General features: G+C 41.6%; 1 protein-coding gene across 3 annotated transcripts in view; it reads left to right on the top strand.

Moving 5' to 3' along the window:
* The window catches only part of fads2 (fatty acid desaturase 2), a 54,718-nt gene that overhangs the window by 29,022 nt on the left and 9,177 nt on the right, over positions 1–16,519 (top strand). For 2 of the 3 annotated variants that reach the window (XM_052029238.1, XM_052029236.1), the window contains exons 3-9: positions 3,870–4,067; positions 6,503–6,604; positions 8,690–8,815; positions 11,001–11,061; positions 11,164–11,240; positions 11,957–12,054; positions 16,017–16,113. In XM_052029238.1, the coding sequence (XP_051885198.1) occupies positions 3,870–4,067; positions 6,503–6,604; positions 8,690–8,815; positions 11,001–11,061; positions 11,164–11,240; positions 11,957–12,054; positions 16,017–16,113 (759 nt within the window). The remainder of the gene's footprint in view (positions 1–3,869; positions 4,068–6,502; positions 6,605–8,689; positions 8,816–11,000; positions 11,062–11,163; positions 11,241–11,956; positions 12,055–16,016; positions 16,114–16,519) is intronic. The other variant, XM_052029239.1, reaches the window with a different exon arrangement.

Raw genomic sequence — 16,519 nt, 5'->3', positions numbered from 1 at the left:
TGCACAGAGAACAGTGTATATCAAAATACCTCCTGCCATCCTGTGTCACAGCACACCAGCACATTAATGATGTACACCAGCACAATGGTGGCAGTGAAACTGGATTCAAACATTGTATTTGACTGAACAATGTTTGAACCTGCAAAGGTTTGTTCAGCTCACTATATTTTGGTGCACTGTATTCTGTGTTCCAGGTGGGACATTGCTACTGAGCATCTTACAACAGTATAATAAGGCAGCTTATAAATAACAAACATTGTTCCACTTGCATGTAGTTCAGGGCTGCTTTCTCCTTAATCCTTTCACCAATTACTTTAAATCTATTCCCCTTGGTTTCTGATCCGTCTGCAATTGGAAATGGGTCCTTCCTATTTATCTGGGAGTGAATGAGATTCGTAATTGTACCCTGCCTCCTGCTTCTGGAAAAGTCTTTTCTACAAGAACAGGCCAAAAAGAAATTCATGCTGCCATTGTGTTGTGATCTACAGCCTGTGTGAGAGTGGATAGGTGCCAACTCCTCAATCATTGTGGTCTTATTAATATTTAGGAGATTTTTTGTGCACATATAATGCCACGAATGTCAGTGCTAGGATCACATACACTTTTGGCTTCCAGTGCATGACAATCACCCACACACAGAAAAGGTCCAAAGTAAAGCCCCATCTACTCTATTCATGTCAGATCAGTTACTGCAGACTTAAATTCCCTTGATGCAGTCTCATCACATATTAGCAGATCAGATTCTGTACATGTTAGATGCAGAGGAAAGTGCCCTTAACTAAGAGAGTAATCGAGCGGTGCAGTTTCTGAGGTGGCAAAATTAGAGCAAAGAGAGAAACATGCAAGAAAAATCTAGACGGTACAAAAATCTGAGGACGAAAGAATGTGTTTTGTGATGGGGTGGTGGGGGATGTTGGGGCTTGGTGATAGCGCGAGTTACATACCCTCTTTCCACTTGAGTTTAAATCCAGTGTGGAGCAATGAGGTAGGTGTCTGCGTGAGACATGCTGGGCCAGATACTGGTGGTGACAAGTCACACGCCCACACAAATTGCTCTCAGGTGGATCCATGCTCAGTTTTAACGATAAATATTTTTTTAAAAAATGCCAAATGGTGCAGCACAGGGAGAAGGACTGAGAAAGAAACTGATGGACTTTATTGAGACAGGTTAGAATGATCTGAAATCTGCATCTAACTGACCTGGTACTGACAGCAAGTGCTTGGAAAATATTCCAGGCTCCAAGAGGTACATCCCTCACTTCAATGGAAACCAACATTTTGAGAATAATGTTTCCCCTTTTTTCCATAGCAATAACTGAGGAGATCCTGCACAATTCCTATCTGTCTCTGGTTGGGCAATTCATTGTCAGCAGGAGTCACATTTTCACAATTCCTTTAAAACCAATATGAGCAGTACCTTGATAAATGTAACCATTTACTGGATTATGTTATTGCTGTTGTATAATGAGGAGGCCAAGAACTTCTTTGCTGTGGATTTGAGTTGTTATGTTTAGATGTTTGCCTAAAATCTAGGTCTTCTGTTTGCTACAATACACTGTATCTTTTGAGTTGGGTCTGAATGGTTGTGGGGATGGGGCCACAGCTGTAAGGTGGCAGAACATAAGACCAAGTCAATAATCTGATTTAAGCGAATTAAAGATATCTATTCAGAGTTATTTCCTTTTCTTAAAAAAAAGCAGCATCAATGAGCCATGTTAGTAAAACAACAGTTTTTTCTATTTGCACATTTTTAATTTGAACTAATATATAATTCAATCAGATCAATGTTGAATTGAGAAGGGCAAACTATAATTATTCTGACATATTTGGCCCAGGAGTGCTTGATGCTGATATTGCTGATATGAGGTCTCTGAAACAACCCCAGCACTAACTGCCCAATGAACATAAAGGTGAAAGTGCAAACAGTTTCTGTGGAAATTTGGAAGTATCCTTATCTGCCCACCTAAGTCACAGAGCAGTGTTAAGGGCATGTAGAAGAAGGACAAGAACATCATTAAATAATTTACTAAAAGATTCAGTTTACTTTACTAATGGAGGATTGAAAGCAATGGATTTCAACAGCACAGATACTCTCAGTAATCCAATTACCTATTGCATGTTGACATAAAGCTCTGCTTTACAGATGATTTTTGTGAGCTTGGAATATTTATGACTCCCTGTAACTTTGATCTAAGCTTTGGCTGATCAGCACATGCCTTTTGGTCAGAAGGAAATAGTGTTTTATTAATATTTTTTAATATTACTATTAATATTTTTTATTAATTACTTTTCTCTGCTCCCACTAATGAAAGCTTCAATAAAGTTGTGTAGCTTCCCAGCTCCTCTTCAGTGACTCAAGTAAATAGACATTCTTCATGGGTGAGCTGTGAGCTATCAGGCTACTTTAAGCAAGTTGATGCCTTTGATGAATAATTGTCCTCACCTAACCTGTATGTAGATATGCCTTCCAAAAAATGTCCAACACAGAGTTATAAATGAAGATTCCTACCAGCTCCCCGTCAGTTGTCAGCTAATTGAATGGAGTTCAGTGATCAAACTTGAATTCTAAATGGTGTTCGGTCCCCAGTTTAACCAATTTTGCATTCTGTTCTTAATTTCTATTTCTGTTATAAATTACTGCACATGTAAATCAATGGAAGCTACTTAATCAGAGCAACCAGCTCCCTCTCAGTAATAACACTCCTGGGCCTCTTCTGGGGGCAGTGGGTAATTACTGTATGGCAGGTACATATAGATGGTTCCCATTATAAATGTGGACGCTGGAAATATATAACAGAAATATAGTGACAGGAAGTACTTGCTAACATAAGAGTTTGTTTTAATCTACTGGGAGCCTATTCACCATGGTATTGCCCACAAGAAGTCAATACTATGGCCTAGTTATTGTTTCACACAGTTTCAAAGAAGGGTACCTGTGACAGTGCATAGGAATGTCACCCTTGAGCTCAAATCTCTGCATTGGGATGAACTCTGAACAATCGCAAGAACACTAAAGATTGGGAGTAGGAATAGGCTACCGGGCCCCTCAACCTTGCCCCACTATTTAAAATGTTCGTGGGTGATCTATGCTGGCGTCAACTCCTCTTTTGTGTCAATTCCCCATAACTCTCAATTCTTCAATCTTTCAAATGTTTATCGATCTCCACCTTAAGTATATCTAATGATCTGGCCTCCACTGCCTTTAGAGGCAGAGAATTCCAGGGATTGCACCTGGTTTTGACTCCTTTGTGCACTGATACAGAAGGTCAGCTACTTTTAATTCTGAATGATACAGCAAATATTGAAGATACTCAGCAGGTTAGGAAGCAGTTAACCTTTCAGGCTGAAGACCTTTCACCAGGACAGCGATAAAAGGCCAAAAACTTAGAACATTAATTCTGTTTCCCTTGACTCAGGTGCTGCCTAACCTGCTGTGTATTTCCAACATTTTTCTGTTTTACTTCAGATTTCCAGCATCCTCAGTACTTTGCTTTTAGTTTAAATTTTACTTTTTTTTTATCCAATCTGTTCCAAGTACCACAACTTATCTTGATGCACTTCACCAGTAAAAGCCTAGATGTTCTGAAGGTTAATAGCAAAAAAAAAGGATCCTAGTTTGAAACAAACGTGTCTCCTCTAGGAAGACATAAAGTGCCTTAAAAGTTTTGTTATGGGCTTTTCCATAGATGGGCAAAGGAACATTTTACTGGGCGATTTTGATGCGATTTGTCTATCACATCAAATGTTAATGCTGGGTGAATTGAAGTGATCAATTCCCAGCATTAACATTTGATGTGATATACAAATTTATTAAAAATGAGTGGTACAAAATAGTTTATTGAAGTTTCCATGAACTCTTTTCTTTACAGCATGAGTTGATTGAAGATTTTCGAGCATTACGAAAGACAGCAGAGGATATGAAACTATTTAATACAGACCTAGTGTTTTTCTCCCTTTACCTTGCCCACCTCTTTGTCTTGGAGTTTTTAGCCTGGTTTACATTGTCATATTTTGGGACTGGCTGGATTCCAACTCTCATTACTGCCTTAATCCTGGCAACCTCACAGGTAAGGGACCGTCATAATCACATAATCGGATTAATGAAGTGTGAAGCAAAGGTAAACAGTGGAATACCTGAATGTGGCAGAGTGATTAACTCACTGGTCCCTTCAGTTAGATTGTGACTAGAAATCTTGAAGAAAAGGCTAATCAGAATGCAGGATCCAGAGATATGCAATCTAACCAATCCTACTCCATTCAATTGGCAAATTATTTTTTCTAATCATACAAATGATTTGAAGAGTAGCTACCATATGGGACCAAATCAATGTTCACTCAGAAAGCTATGGATTAATGAAGCTTCATAAGGTTAGTATTTTTTAGAAGGAAGTTGTCACTTACAAACTTAATATATACAGTATATTTTTTGAAGAAACCTGGAATCTATTTAAGAAGAAAAGGCAAGATTTAAAAACAAAATACAGATGTTTTTCTCTGCCAGAGGTTTTCCATGTAGCAGCTGAAGAAGATCAGTCTTTTTTTCCTGCTCATATTCTGAGCCTTTCTAATATTAAACTGCAGGATTTATATCAGACAACTTCCTAAAGCAGCTTGAAGATACTAAAATGTGTTCAAACCGTTGTCTGCCTGATACAATAGAAGTAGTCAGAATCATGGAGGATATTACAAACTTAATATATACAGTATATTTTTTGAAGAAACCTGGAATCTATTTAAGAAGAAAAGGCAAGATTTAAAAACAAAATACAGATGTTTTTCTCTGCCAGAGGTTTTCCATGTAGCAGCTGAAGAAGATCAGTCTTTTTTTCCTGCTCATATTCTGAGCCTTTCTAATATTAAACTGCAGGATTTATATCAGACAACTTCCTAAAGCAGCTTGAAGATACTAAAATGTGTTCAAACCGTTGTCTGCCTGATACAATAGAAGTAGTCAGAATCATGGAGGATTTTGTGAATGCAAGCTGAACAACTATTTTCACTGATCAGTAATGAAAAGGTGTAAATATTAGACCATCACAAAAGAAGAGAGGGAGGCAAGAATTTTGCACAATGTTGTGTTAACAGCATGACGTAAGTGAAACAGAGATGGAACTGGAACCCATGAAGGTTTTTTTTTAAGTAAGAGTGAATAAGTACCTGAAAAAGAAACAAAAAGCAATTGAGATTGTGCGGGAAAAGGGCCAATGGAATAGAACTAAGTAGGTATATCTCTTTTGAAACTGGCACAGACTTTTAGTGCTGATTTCCCTCCTCCTGCACTAAAATATTCTATAAATCCCATTGACATTCACTCAGATTCCAGGCATCTCCTCAGTAACTAATTGTGGTAATTCCTGATTCATTATCAATTTGGTGATGTATAATCTTTGGCCTTTTGACTTAGTGGACACCTATGACTCTTAAATATCTCCTAGCTAAAAACATTGAGGCACTGGTCCCACATAGGAATGAAAAGCACATTAGCACATTCATAAGGATTATCTGAAAGTCTTGGTTGAATACTTTGCCTCTACATTGGGAAGGGGAAATGACTTCCATGAAATGATACTAAGTTTCTTGTTGGATGAACCAATTGGTCAGGGTGTTTAGTGATGAGCGCAACTGATCTATTTCTCTTGGAGTATCATTGGCTGAGAAGTCTTGGTGTGCTGTAATGGAGGGTAGATGGGTATGCAATTGCTATTCCAAAGTATGTTGCATGTTTTAATTTTGAAAATGTGCCACAGAGGGATGAGGATGGGTTCAGGGAGTCAAAATAGGGGGAGAGAAAGTTGGTAGTTGTAGGCCAAGGATTGGGAGATAGAATTGGAGGGAGGATGGATTAGCAAGGTAGATAATGACAGGGGGTGGGTAAAATGGGTAGGGTTGCAAAACGGGTCAGAGCCAGGGATTGAGGATGAGATAAGGAATGTGGCAGAGGTGGGGTGGGAATTCCAACATTATTTTGGGATTTGTGGGGACAAGAGTGAGATCAAATGGTTGTGGTGGGTGCAGTGGGGTTTGTAATGTTGAAGGTAAGGCCTGAATGATCTGTGCTAAAAATGTAAACATGGATGTTACCTCACATGGGCCCTAATCCAAGGCTGCATTGTGAAGGCTAATTGTCCGGGGAGTTCCCAATGATGGTTGCTCCCAGGAACATTGATCTAATGTGCAAGCTGTGCTCCAAATGTTTTGTTGTCTGGGGAATGGTATACTTCCCTTGTGTGACTGACGTGGAGATTGCATCAAGTGAGTAAGGGTGAATCATTCAGGAAATGTCAAGTTAAATTTCTGGAACAAGTCGTAATGAGCCAGAAAGAGTTATTGTCAAGGTTCATTCCAGCTAATTATAATTTGTAATAGTGAAATGCAAAAAAAACATTACATGATCAAATTCCTGTTGTTTTATTACCTGCTATAAATGGTAAAGAGAATGAAATCTATTTTCCTGTCCCAGTACAATATTGCCGAAGTGATTATCTTTCTCTATGGATTCCAGGCCCAATCAGGCTGGCTTCAACATGACTTTGGACATCTGTCTGTATTCCGGAAAACAAAATGGAATCACCTGCTACACAAGTTCTTGATAGGTCACATGAAGGTAATCGTTATTTTGGGTGAAGTTTTCTTAAAACAAAACAGCTTTTTTTAAAAATGTCTTTTTCATCTTTTCGAATGGACCTTATAAACATACCAACCACTAAAGGTTACCTGTCTTTAGCACCTTGAAGCCTCTCTGCACCTTCTTCACAACCCACACTGCATCCAGTTTAGTATCATCAGCAAACATGGAAACAACATTATACTTGGTTCCCTTGTCTAAGTCATTGAATCATTGATAGAAGTTGGGAACAGTGGGGGGGGGGGGGGGGGGGGGCGGCACAGCATCAATCCTTGTGCTATTCCACTGGTTATAGTTCACCAAACTGAAAATGCCCACTTATTTCTACTCTGTTTTCTGTTCATTAATTGATGCTAGTATATTACCCCCAATCCCAAATGCTCCAATTTTGTCTAATAACCTTTTGTGTGGTAGCTTGTGGAAGGCATTCTTGACGTTCTTCTTATCTACTCTAGTAGTTACATTATTGGATTTTGCATATGTACAACCCTATCATGATTCCCCTTTCATATGTTGGTGTTGATTCTGCCCAATCTTATTATTTCCTAAGTGCCCTGTTAACAAAATGGATGATAGCATTTTCCCTCCACTGATGCTGGGCAAACTGGTTTGTAGTTTGCTGTTTTCTCTTCCTCCTTTGTTGAATAGTGAGGCTGCATTTACAATCTGCGAAAATAGTTCCACCTTGGGGTGCAAGTCATTAGGTCCAGGGAATTTATGGACTTTCAATCTTGCTAATTTCTCCAATGCATTTTTTTTTAACTAATGTTAATTTCATTCAGCCCTTCATTCATTCTGGACCTGTTGTTCTCCACTATTTCCGGGAGGTTTCCTATATCTTCATTTGTGAAGACTGACATAAAATATTTATATAATTTTTCTGCTTGTTCCTTATTTCCTAATAGAATTTCTGCTGGCTCAGTCTTTAATGGACCTATAATAGCTTTACTATTTTTTTTCACATATAAATGTCTGTTTTTGTCTTCCATTAGATTACTTTTGTCTTTGACTTTCCTTTACCTTATAAATTTCTTAGTCATCTGTTGCTGAAATCTTTCCAGTCCTCAGACTTGTTGCTCTTTTTGGGTTTGAGTAAATGCTTGTATAACTCTTTGAACAAGCATGCACAGAAGTTTTTGCTTATCCTCTGAATTAGGCAACGGTTGTCATTTCTGATGGTACTCTCAGCAAAACTGGCATCTGTGGCATAGCCATGCCCTAAGTAAAAGTAATTGGAAATAGGTTGCAATTGTGTTCGTTGTTTAACGGTGATCCCAGCAGAAGACCAGGACCAGATTCTCACCAAATATGAGACACCACTAAACCTGGTGGAATGCCAAAACTGAGACACAAGAAATTCTGCAGATGCTGGAGTCTGGAGCAATACACAAAAAGTGCTGGAGGAACTCAGAGGTCAGGCAGCATCCGTGGAGGGAAATAAACAGTCGATGTTTTGGGCCGAGACCCTTTATCAGGACTGGAAAGGAAGAGGGCTGAAGCCGGAATAAGAAGGCGGGGGAGGGGGAGGAGCACATGCAGGCAGGGGACAGGTGAGTTCAGGTGATAGGCGAGTCCAGGTGAGGGGGGATGGAAGGTGGGTGGGAGAGGGGAGAAGATGTAATAAACTGAGAGGTGATAGGTAGAAGAGGCAAAGGGCTCAAGAAGGAGGAATCCGGTAGGAGCGGGCAGTGGACCATGGAATAAAGGATGGAGGAGGGGAGGAGAGGAGATGGGCAGGTCATCAAGGCAAGGGAAGGGAGCCACAGGAGTATGGGAAGACAAAGGAGTTCGCAGGGGTGGGGGGGGGGTAAGAAAAAGAAGGGGTGGGGTTACCGGAAGTTAGAGAAATCAATGTTGAGGCCATCAGGTTGGAGACTCCCAAGGCGGAATATGAGGTGTTGTTCTTGCAGCCAAAACTTAAGTGGCTGTTTGTGAGAAAATTTCAAGCTCATAGATAAAGAATTTGGATTATTGTAAACAAGCATGGTAGCAATTTGTAAGGTAGGGTGAACGTAGATGACCACGCTTTTAGTGTGCTGTGTGACATTATATCACTTCTCTCAGGGAGCATCTGGAAACTGGTGGAATCATCGACACTTCCAGCACCACGCTAAACCCAACATCTTTAATAAAGACCCTGATGTGAACATGCTGAAAGTGTTTGTATTGGGCAATACACAACCTGTGGAGGTAACTTCATTTAATTTTGAAATTTAAATAAACATAGAGGATAGAGGTTTTAAGATAGAGTTACACATGTAAGGGTTAGGAAGCTGAAATCAGACAGGGCCCTTGAGGAAAGCAGGAAAGAACTTTAAACAGGGATTCAGGAGGGCTAAAAGGAGCCCTGAAAGGTCCTTAACAAGTAGGATTAAGGAAAATCCCAAGGCATTTTATACATACGTAAAAAAACAAGAGCATAACTAGGGAGAGGGTAGGACCACTCAAGGACTAAGGACTGAATTTATGCCTGGAGCCAGAGCAGGTGGGCGAGGTTTTAAATGAGTACTTTGCATCAGTATTCTCCAAGGAGAGGGACATGGAGGATAGCAAGATCAGGAAGGGGAATGCTGATATTCCAGGGCATGTTCATATCAAGAAGAAGGAGGTGAAGAAGAACATTGCGGACTCCTCCCACATTGCAAAGAAAGGGTAGGTTAATTTGGGTTTAAAATGGGCGGCGCGGACTCATTGGGCCGGAAGGGCCTGTTACCACGCTGTAAATTTAAGTCCCCAGGGTCTGATGGGATCTACCCCAGGTTATTGAGGGAGGCAAGAGAGGAGATTGCTGAGGCTTTGACAGATCTTTGTATCTTCTTTAGTCACAAGCGAGGTTCCAGAGGACTGGAGAGTAGCCAATGTTGTTCCTCTGTTTAGGAAGGGCAATAGAGTAAGAACAGGAAATTATGGGCTGCTGAACCTTGCATCAGTGGTAGGGAAGATTTTTAGGGATAGAATCTACTTGCACCTGAAAAGCATAAATTTATTGGGGATAGCATGGCTTTGTGTGGGGGTGGTCATGTCTTACGAACTTGATGAAGTCTTTTGAGGATGTGATGAAGATGATTGATGAGGGTAGGGCAGTGGATGTTGTCTACATGGACTTTAGTAAAGCTTTCAACAAGGTCCTCATAGTAGGCTGATCCAAAAGATTAAGGCTCATGGGATCCATGGTGACTTGGTAGATTGGATTCAATACCTGGCTTGGCCATAGAAGACAGGGTAGTGGTGGAGGGATATTATTCTGACTGGAGGTCTGTGACCAGTGATGTTCTACAGGGATCAGTGCTGGGGCCTCTGTTGTTTGTGATATATATAAATGATTTGGACAAAAATGTAGGTGGGCTGATGAGTAAGTTTGCAAACAACATGAAAATTGGCAGAGTCGTGTATAGTGAGGAAGGTTGTCAAAGTATTCAACAGGATATAGACCAAATGGAAATATGGTCAGAGAAATGGCAGATGGAGTTTAATCTGGACAGATGTGAGGTGTTACACTTTGGGAGGTCAAATGCAAAAAGAAAGTATACAGTAAATGGCAGGACTCTTAGAAGCACTGATGTACAGAGGGATCTTGGGATGCAAGTACCTCACTCACTGAAAGTGGCAATACAAGTAGATAGGGAGGTAAAGAAGGCATACTTGCCTTCATTGCTTGGGGTGTTGAGTATAAAAGTCGGGAAGTCATGTTGCAGCTGTATAAAACTTCTGTTAGGCCACATTTGGAGTACTGTCTGCAGCTCTGGTCACCGCATCACAGGAAGGATGTGGAGGTTGTTGAGAGGGTGCAGAAGAGGTTCACCAGGATGTTATCTGGATTAGAGAGTATTAGCTATAAGGAGGGGTTGGACAAATTTGGATTGGTTTCTCTGGAGTGTCAGAGGTTGAGGGGTGACCTGGTAAGTCTATACAATTATAAGAGGCGTAGATAGGGTAGGTAGTCAGTCTTTTTTTCCAGGATGGAAATATCAAATACTGGGGGGCATAGCTTTAAGGTGAGAGGGGGAAAGTATAAAGGAGATTTATGAGGCAAGTTTTTTTTACACAGAGAACAGTAGGTACCTGGAACTTACTGCGGGGGGAGGTGGTGGAAACAGATATGACAACAATGTTTAAGAGGCATTCAGATAGGCACATGGACAGGCATGGAATGAAGCGATAAAGATCATGTGTAGGCAGATGTGCAGCTTAAATTGGCATCGTGATTGGCACAGACTTTGTGGGCCGAAGGGCCTGTTTCTTTGCTGTACCGTTCTATGCTCTATGTTCAAATTAGGACCTGGTATATTTAGAATAATGTATCCTATGAATTGTGTATGTAAGGCTTGGTTTAGATACTGACCCGATTCCACCTCAATCTCTTTTCTACCTGTAGTTTGGAAAAAAGAAGATCAAGTATTTACCATACAACCATCAGCATGAATACTTTTTCCTCAGTGAGTATGTCTCCTTGAACAGTAAGTGTGATATTGCAAGTTGTGATGGTTGTTTCATTTTGTGATATTTCTGGCACTGCCATTTGCTGCTCTCTCTTACAGTTGGCCCACCCCTGCTAATTCCGGTGTATTTCTACATTCAGATAATGATGACTATGATTACCCGGCGCGACTGGGTGGTACGTACATTAGAATGTCTAACACAAGGTTTTGTTTTCCATCTCCCATTTCCCACTTCTGTCCAGTTTGAAATTTATTTTTCCACTCTATCTTCCTGTGTACTTTCCACCATACCTGCATGGAAAGTGGAAACTGGAGACTCTCAGCACTGCCTAGAGCTAATTTGTGGGGCTTCCATATGAAGAGGTTCAGGTGACTGGACCTGTCAGTCCTCCTCCCTCCCTGAAAGGAATCAACATTTTTTGCTTGACACTCTACCTGTTAATTGTCATTCCTTGTTACTTAAGGAATCCTGAGCTCCCAAACAGATGTACAAACACTGGACATCAAGGGTATTTTAGATTTCACATTCTTCCAAAGTGATACATCTGGGTTGTAAAGCAGCTATGGAATCACAGCAGATTAACGCATTAGAATCAAATTCCTGGGGCCTAGGAGGAAGGAAATCCTGATTTTTGTCCAGGAGGCCCAGGCATGTGGAGTGGAACCTGGTTCCATTGGCACTTCCACAGCCATTTCCCTCATGGGCCTTTTGGCCTTTGGTTAACACAACATTTCCTACAAAAATTGCTTTAGCCCAAGTTGGGACCTGAAGCACGGCACAACTTACATTTATTGTATTGGAGGCACATCAGAGCAATAATGTTTACATTAACTGTAAATTAGTAATAATATCACAATGCCTTTTAACTCAGTTCGGTTCTCCGCTTTGTAGGATCTTGCCTGGGCAACAACGTACTACATCCGCTACTTCAACACCTACATCCCCTTCTATGGATTTTTTGGTTCCATTCTCTTCGTTCTTTTTGTCAGGTACGTACAGACACAGAGAACTTCTTTTGTTTCAAAGTTACCAGTGTTATGATTACTTGGATTATAAATCAACGTATTGCCATATTTAAATAGTTATTAGGGAAATGTTTCTTGGTTAATGTAACCTTTTAGAGCAGGGAGGAGAGAACAAACCTTTGCCAAAATCCCTTTTGCCTTTCTCCCTTTACTTTCACTACTATCGGTTATTGTGCCTCTGATTTAAGTGATGGTGCAGTGATATTATCACTGGTTTAATAATCTAGATACCTAGGGAAAAATCCTGGGGACGTGGGTTCCAATTCCACCACGGCAGATGGTGATAAATTTGAATTCAAATTCTGGAATTAAAAAGTCTAAAGATGACCATAAAAACCATTGTCGATTGTTGTAAAGATCCACCTGGTTCACTAATGTTCTGTAGGGGAGGAAATCTGCCATCCTTACCTGGCCTGGCCTACACATGACTCCAGAACCACAGTAATGTGGTTGACTCTTAACTGCCCTCTGAAATGGCCTAGAATGCATAAACCCCAGAATAAACCTAGGCACCAGAAACAATAATGGCAAAAACTGCCCTGCCGACTCTGTAAAGTCCTCCTTACTAACATCTGGGGCTTGTACCAAAATTGGGAGAGCTGTCTCGCAGACTAGTCAAGCAACAGCCTGGCATAGTCATATTCATGGAATCAGAGCTTACAGTCAACGTCCCAGATACTGCATCTCCATCCCTGGGTATGTCCTGTCCCACTGACAGACCCAAGAGAGGCGGCACAGTGGTGTACAGTCGGGAAGGAACTGCCCTGGAAGGCCTTAACGTTGACTCTGGATTCCATGGACTCTCATAGCATCAGGTTAAACTTGGGCAACAAAACCTTCTGCTGATTACCACCTACCTTCACAGCCCAATCCCGGCTGATGAATCAATACTACTCCACGTAGAACACCACTTGGAGGAATCACTGAGAGTGGCAAAGGCACAGACTGCACTCTGGGTGGGGGACTTCAATATCCATCACCAAGGGTGGCTCGGTAGCACCACTACTGACCAAGCTGGCTGAATGCTAAAGGATGTTGCTGCTGGATTGGGTCTGCAGCAGGTGGTGAGGGAACCAACGAGGGAAAAACCTACTTGATCTCATCCCAAACCTACTTGATCTTCATCTTTCCAATGACAGTATCGGTAGGAGAGACCACTGCACAGTCCTTGTGGAGACAATGTCCTATCTTCACAGTGAAAACTCACTTCATCATGTTGTCTGGCACTACCACCATGCTGAATGGGGCAGACTGCAAACAGGTATAGCAGCTCAAGACTGTGAGCCATCAGCAGCTGCAGAACTGTACTCAACCACAATCTGCAACCTTGTGGTCTGGCATATCGCCCGCTCTATCATCACCATCAAACCAGGAGATCAACCCTGGTTCATTGAAGAGTGGAGGAGGATGTGAAAGTCGTCCTGCGCTGTAACAAAACAGACAACAGCAGAACCAAGGAGCGTACAACTAATGCTTTATTATTTAACGCTATCAGGAGTGAGGGAATACAGAGAAAGAGTAAACAGTGTAACCCGAGCTCTGTACTGATCCCCACTCAAAGATTTACATGTTAGTGTCCCTCCTTTTATACTAAGTTTAAAGATGCCTATGTGTGGAGTTGCACATACTTGGGCGGCTGCTTACAGCAAACTTTACCAAAACAAGATATGCCTTAAGCAGTTCTTTGTTTCACACAAGGACCCGCACATCTTGCAATCATAACTATTAGTCACGCCATGGTTGAAGCAATAATAGCTGCACACAATTAACCCTTACATTTCTAGTTACCTTTTACAACGACATGCCAGGAGCAGCACCAGGCATACCTCAGAATGAAGAATCAACCTGGTGAAGCTACCAGACAGGACTACTTGCATGTCAGACAACATAAACAGCATGCAATAATACAGAGCTGAGCAATCCCCAATCAGCAGATCAGATCTAAGCTCTGCAGTCCTGCCACATCCAGTCGTGAATGGTGCTGAGCAATTAAGCAATTCACTAGAGGAGCAAGCTCCACAGGTGCCCCATTCTCATCAAGGGGGGAGCCCAGCACATCAGTGCAAAAGAGAAAACTGCAGCATTTGCAAGAATCTTCAGTCAGAACTACAGAGTGGATAAGCCATCTCGGCCTCCTCCAGTGGTCCCAGCATGATAATATGCCGGTCTTCAGCTAATTCAATTCGCTCTTTGTGATATCAAGAAATGGCTGAAGGCATTGGAAATAGCAAAGGCTATGGGTCCTGACAACATTCTGGCAAAGGTACTGAAGACTTGTGCTCCAGAACTTGCCGTGCCCATAGCCAAGCTGTTCCAGTACAGCTTCAACACTGGCATCTACCCAACAATGTGGAAAATTGCCCAGGTATGTCCTGTCCACAAGAGGCAGGACAAATCCAACCTGGCCAATTACTGCCCCATTAGTTGACTCTCAATCATCAGCAAGCTGATGGAAGGGATAATCGACAGTGTCATCAAGGGGCACTTATGTAGCAACAACCTGCTCACAGAAGCTCAGTTTGGGTTCCACCAAAGTCACTCAGCTCCTGAGCTCATTACAGTCTTAGTCCAAACATGGACAAAAGAGCTGAACTCCAGAGATGAAGTGAGATCAAGGCAGCATTTGATCGAGTATGGCATCAGAGAGCTCTGGCTAAACTGGAGTCAATGGAAATTGGGAAAAACCCTCTGCTGGTTTGAATCATACCTAGCACAAAGGAAGATAGTTGTGGTGGTTGGCGATCAATCATCTCATCCACAGGACATCTCCTCAGGGTAGTGTCCTAGACCCAACCATCATCGATGACCTTCCTTCAATCATAAGGTCAGAAGTAGGGATGTTCAATGATGATTACACGATGTTCAGCACCAAATAGGGATGTTCTTTGATGATTACACAATATTCAGCACCATCCACAGATAATGAAGCAGTTCACATCCAAGTGCAACAAGACCTGGACAATATCCAGGCCTGGGCTGGTGGGTGGAAAGTAACATTTGTGCCACACAAGTGCTGGGCAATGACGATATCCAACTACAGAAAATCCAGCTATCACCCTCTGACATTCAATTGCATTCCATCACTGAATCCCCACTGTCAATATCCGAGGGATTACAATTGACCAGAAACTGAACTGAAGAAGCCCTTTACACAATGTGGCTATAAGAGAAGGTCAGAGGCCAGGAACCCTGCAGCGAGTAACTCGCCTCCCAACTCCCAAAAGCCTGTCGACCATCTGAAAGGCTCAGGTCAGGAGTGTGATGGAATACTCTCTGCTTGCCTGGATGAGTGCAGCTTCAATAAGATTCAAGAAACTTGACACCATACAGGACATAGCAGCCCACTTGACAGGCACCCTATCCATAATCATTCACTCACTCCACCACCAATGCACAGTAGCAGCAGTTTCTACCACCTACAGGATACACTACAGCAACTCACCAAGATGCCTTAGAAGGCACCTTCCAAATCCACAACCTCTGCCAGATAGAAGGATGAGGGCAGCAAAAGCAAGGGCCCACCAAGCCACACGCCATCCTGACTTGGAAATATATCGCTGTTCCTTCCCTGTCTCTGGGTCAAAATCCTGGAACTCTCTCCCTAACAGCACTGAGTTCAGTTAATGAGACTCTAAGTTTACCAAGTTTCAATGTCAAGTTCACTCAATGATAACAGCCATTTGGAAACCTACCAGTTCTCGTGAAACTCTACTCAAGTGCAGGAAATGATAAAAATTAGAACGACATCAATTTGAATAAAAACGTTTCCTTGAGACAGTTTATAATATTCATGGAAGGTCACCCAAGTAAATGGCAAAAAAACTGTTAAAGAACTACCTGTTAGTTTTAATGGAATGACAAAGAACTAACACTTGAAGTATGTCGATAAGAGTTGACACTTAACTAGTACATGATTCTCTCTGAAGGTTCATTGAGAGCCATTGGTTTGTGTGGGTGACCCAGATGAACCATATTCCAATGGAGATTGATAATGAAAAGTACAAGGACTGGCTCACTATGCAGGTAATCTTCATTTAATGGTCAGATTTGGAACTTCCTTTCGGCCTTTTATGAAAGTTCTCACTTCAAAAATGTTGTCTTAAGGCATGGAGGTGTTGGAAATTTTTATTCCTAACAAAATGGCTGCCCCACTAAATTATTAGCAATTACACAAGAGATGTATCAAAACTATTACCTCAGTTTTGCAGAGAGCCATCATCAAATTGGCCATCTGTTTTCTAGACAGTGATCTTGATTGGTTGTTACCGTGGTTTGGTGCATCAGTAGAGGCTCAGTAATATGATCTGGTCATTGTTTGTTCCTTTTACCTTTTATTTTTAAAAGGTTTGTTATAGAACTCGTGGGACGACAGTGGGGGAGGGGGGAATTTGAGTGAATAGATCAGTTTTGACTGTGATAGCAAATGATC

Source organism: Pristis pectinata, chromosome 14, assembly GCF_009764475.1.
Source record: "Pristis pectinata isolate sPriPec2 chromosome 14, sPriPec2.1.pri, whole genome shotgun sequence".
Lineage (NCBI taxonomy): Eukaryota > Metazoa > Chordata > Chondrichthyes > Rhinopristiformes > Pristidae > Pristis > Pristis pectinata.
The sequence above is the reverse complement of the archived record's forward strand: the minus strand, read 5'-3'. Positions and strand labels throughout refer to the sequence as shown.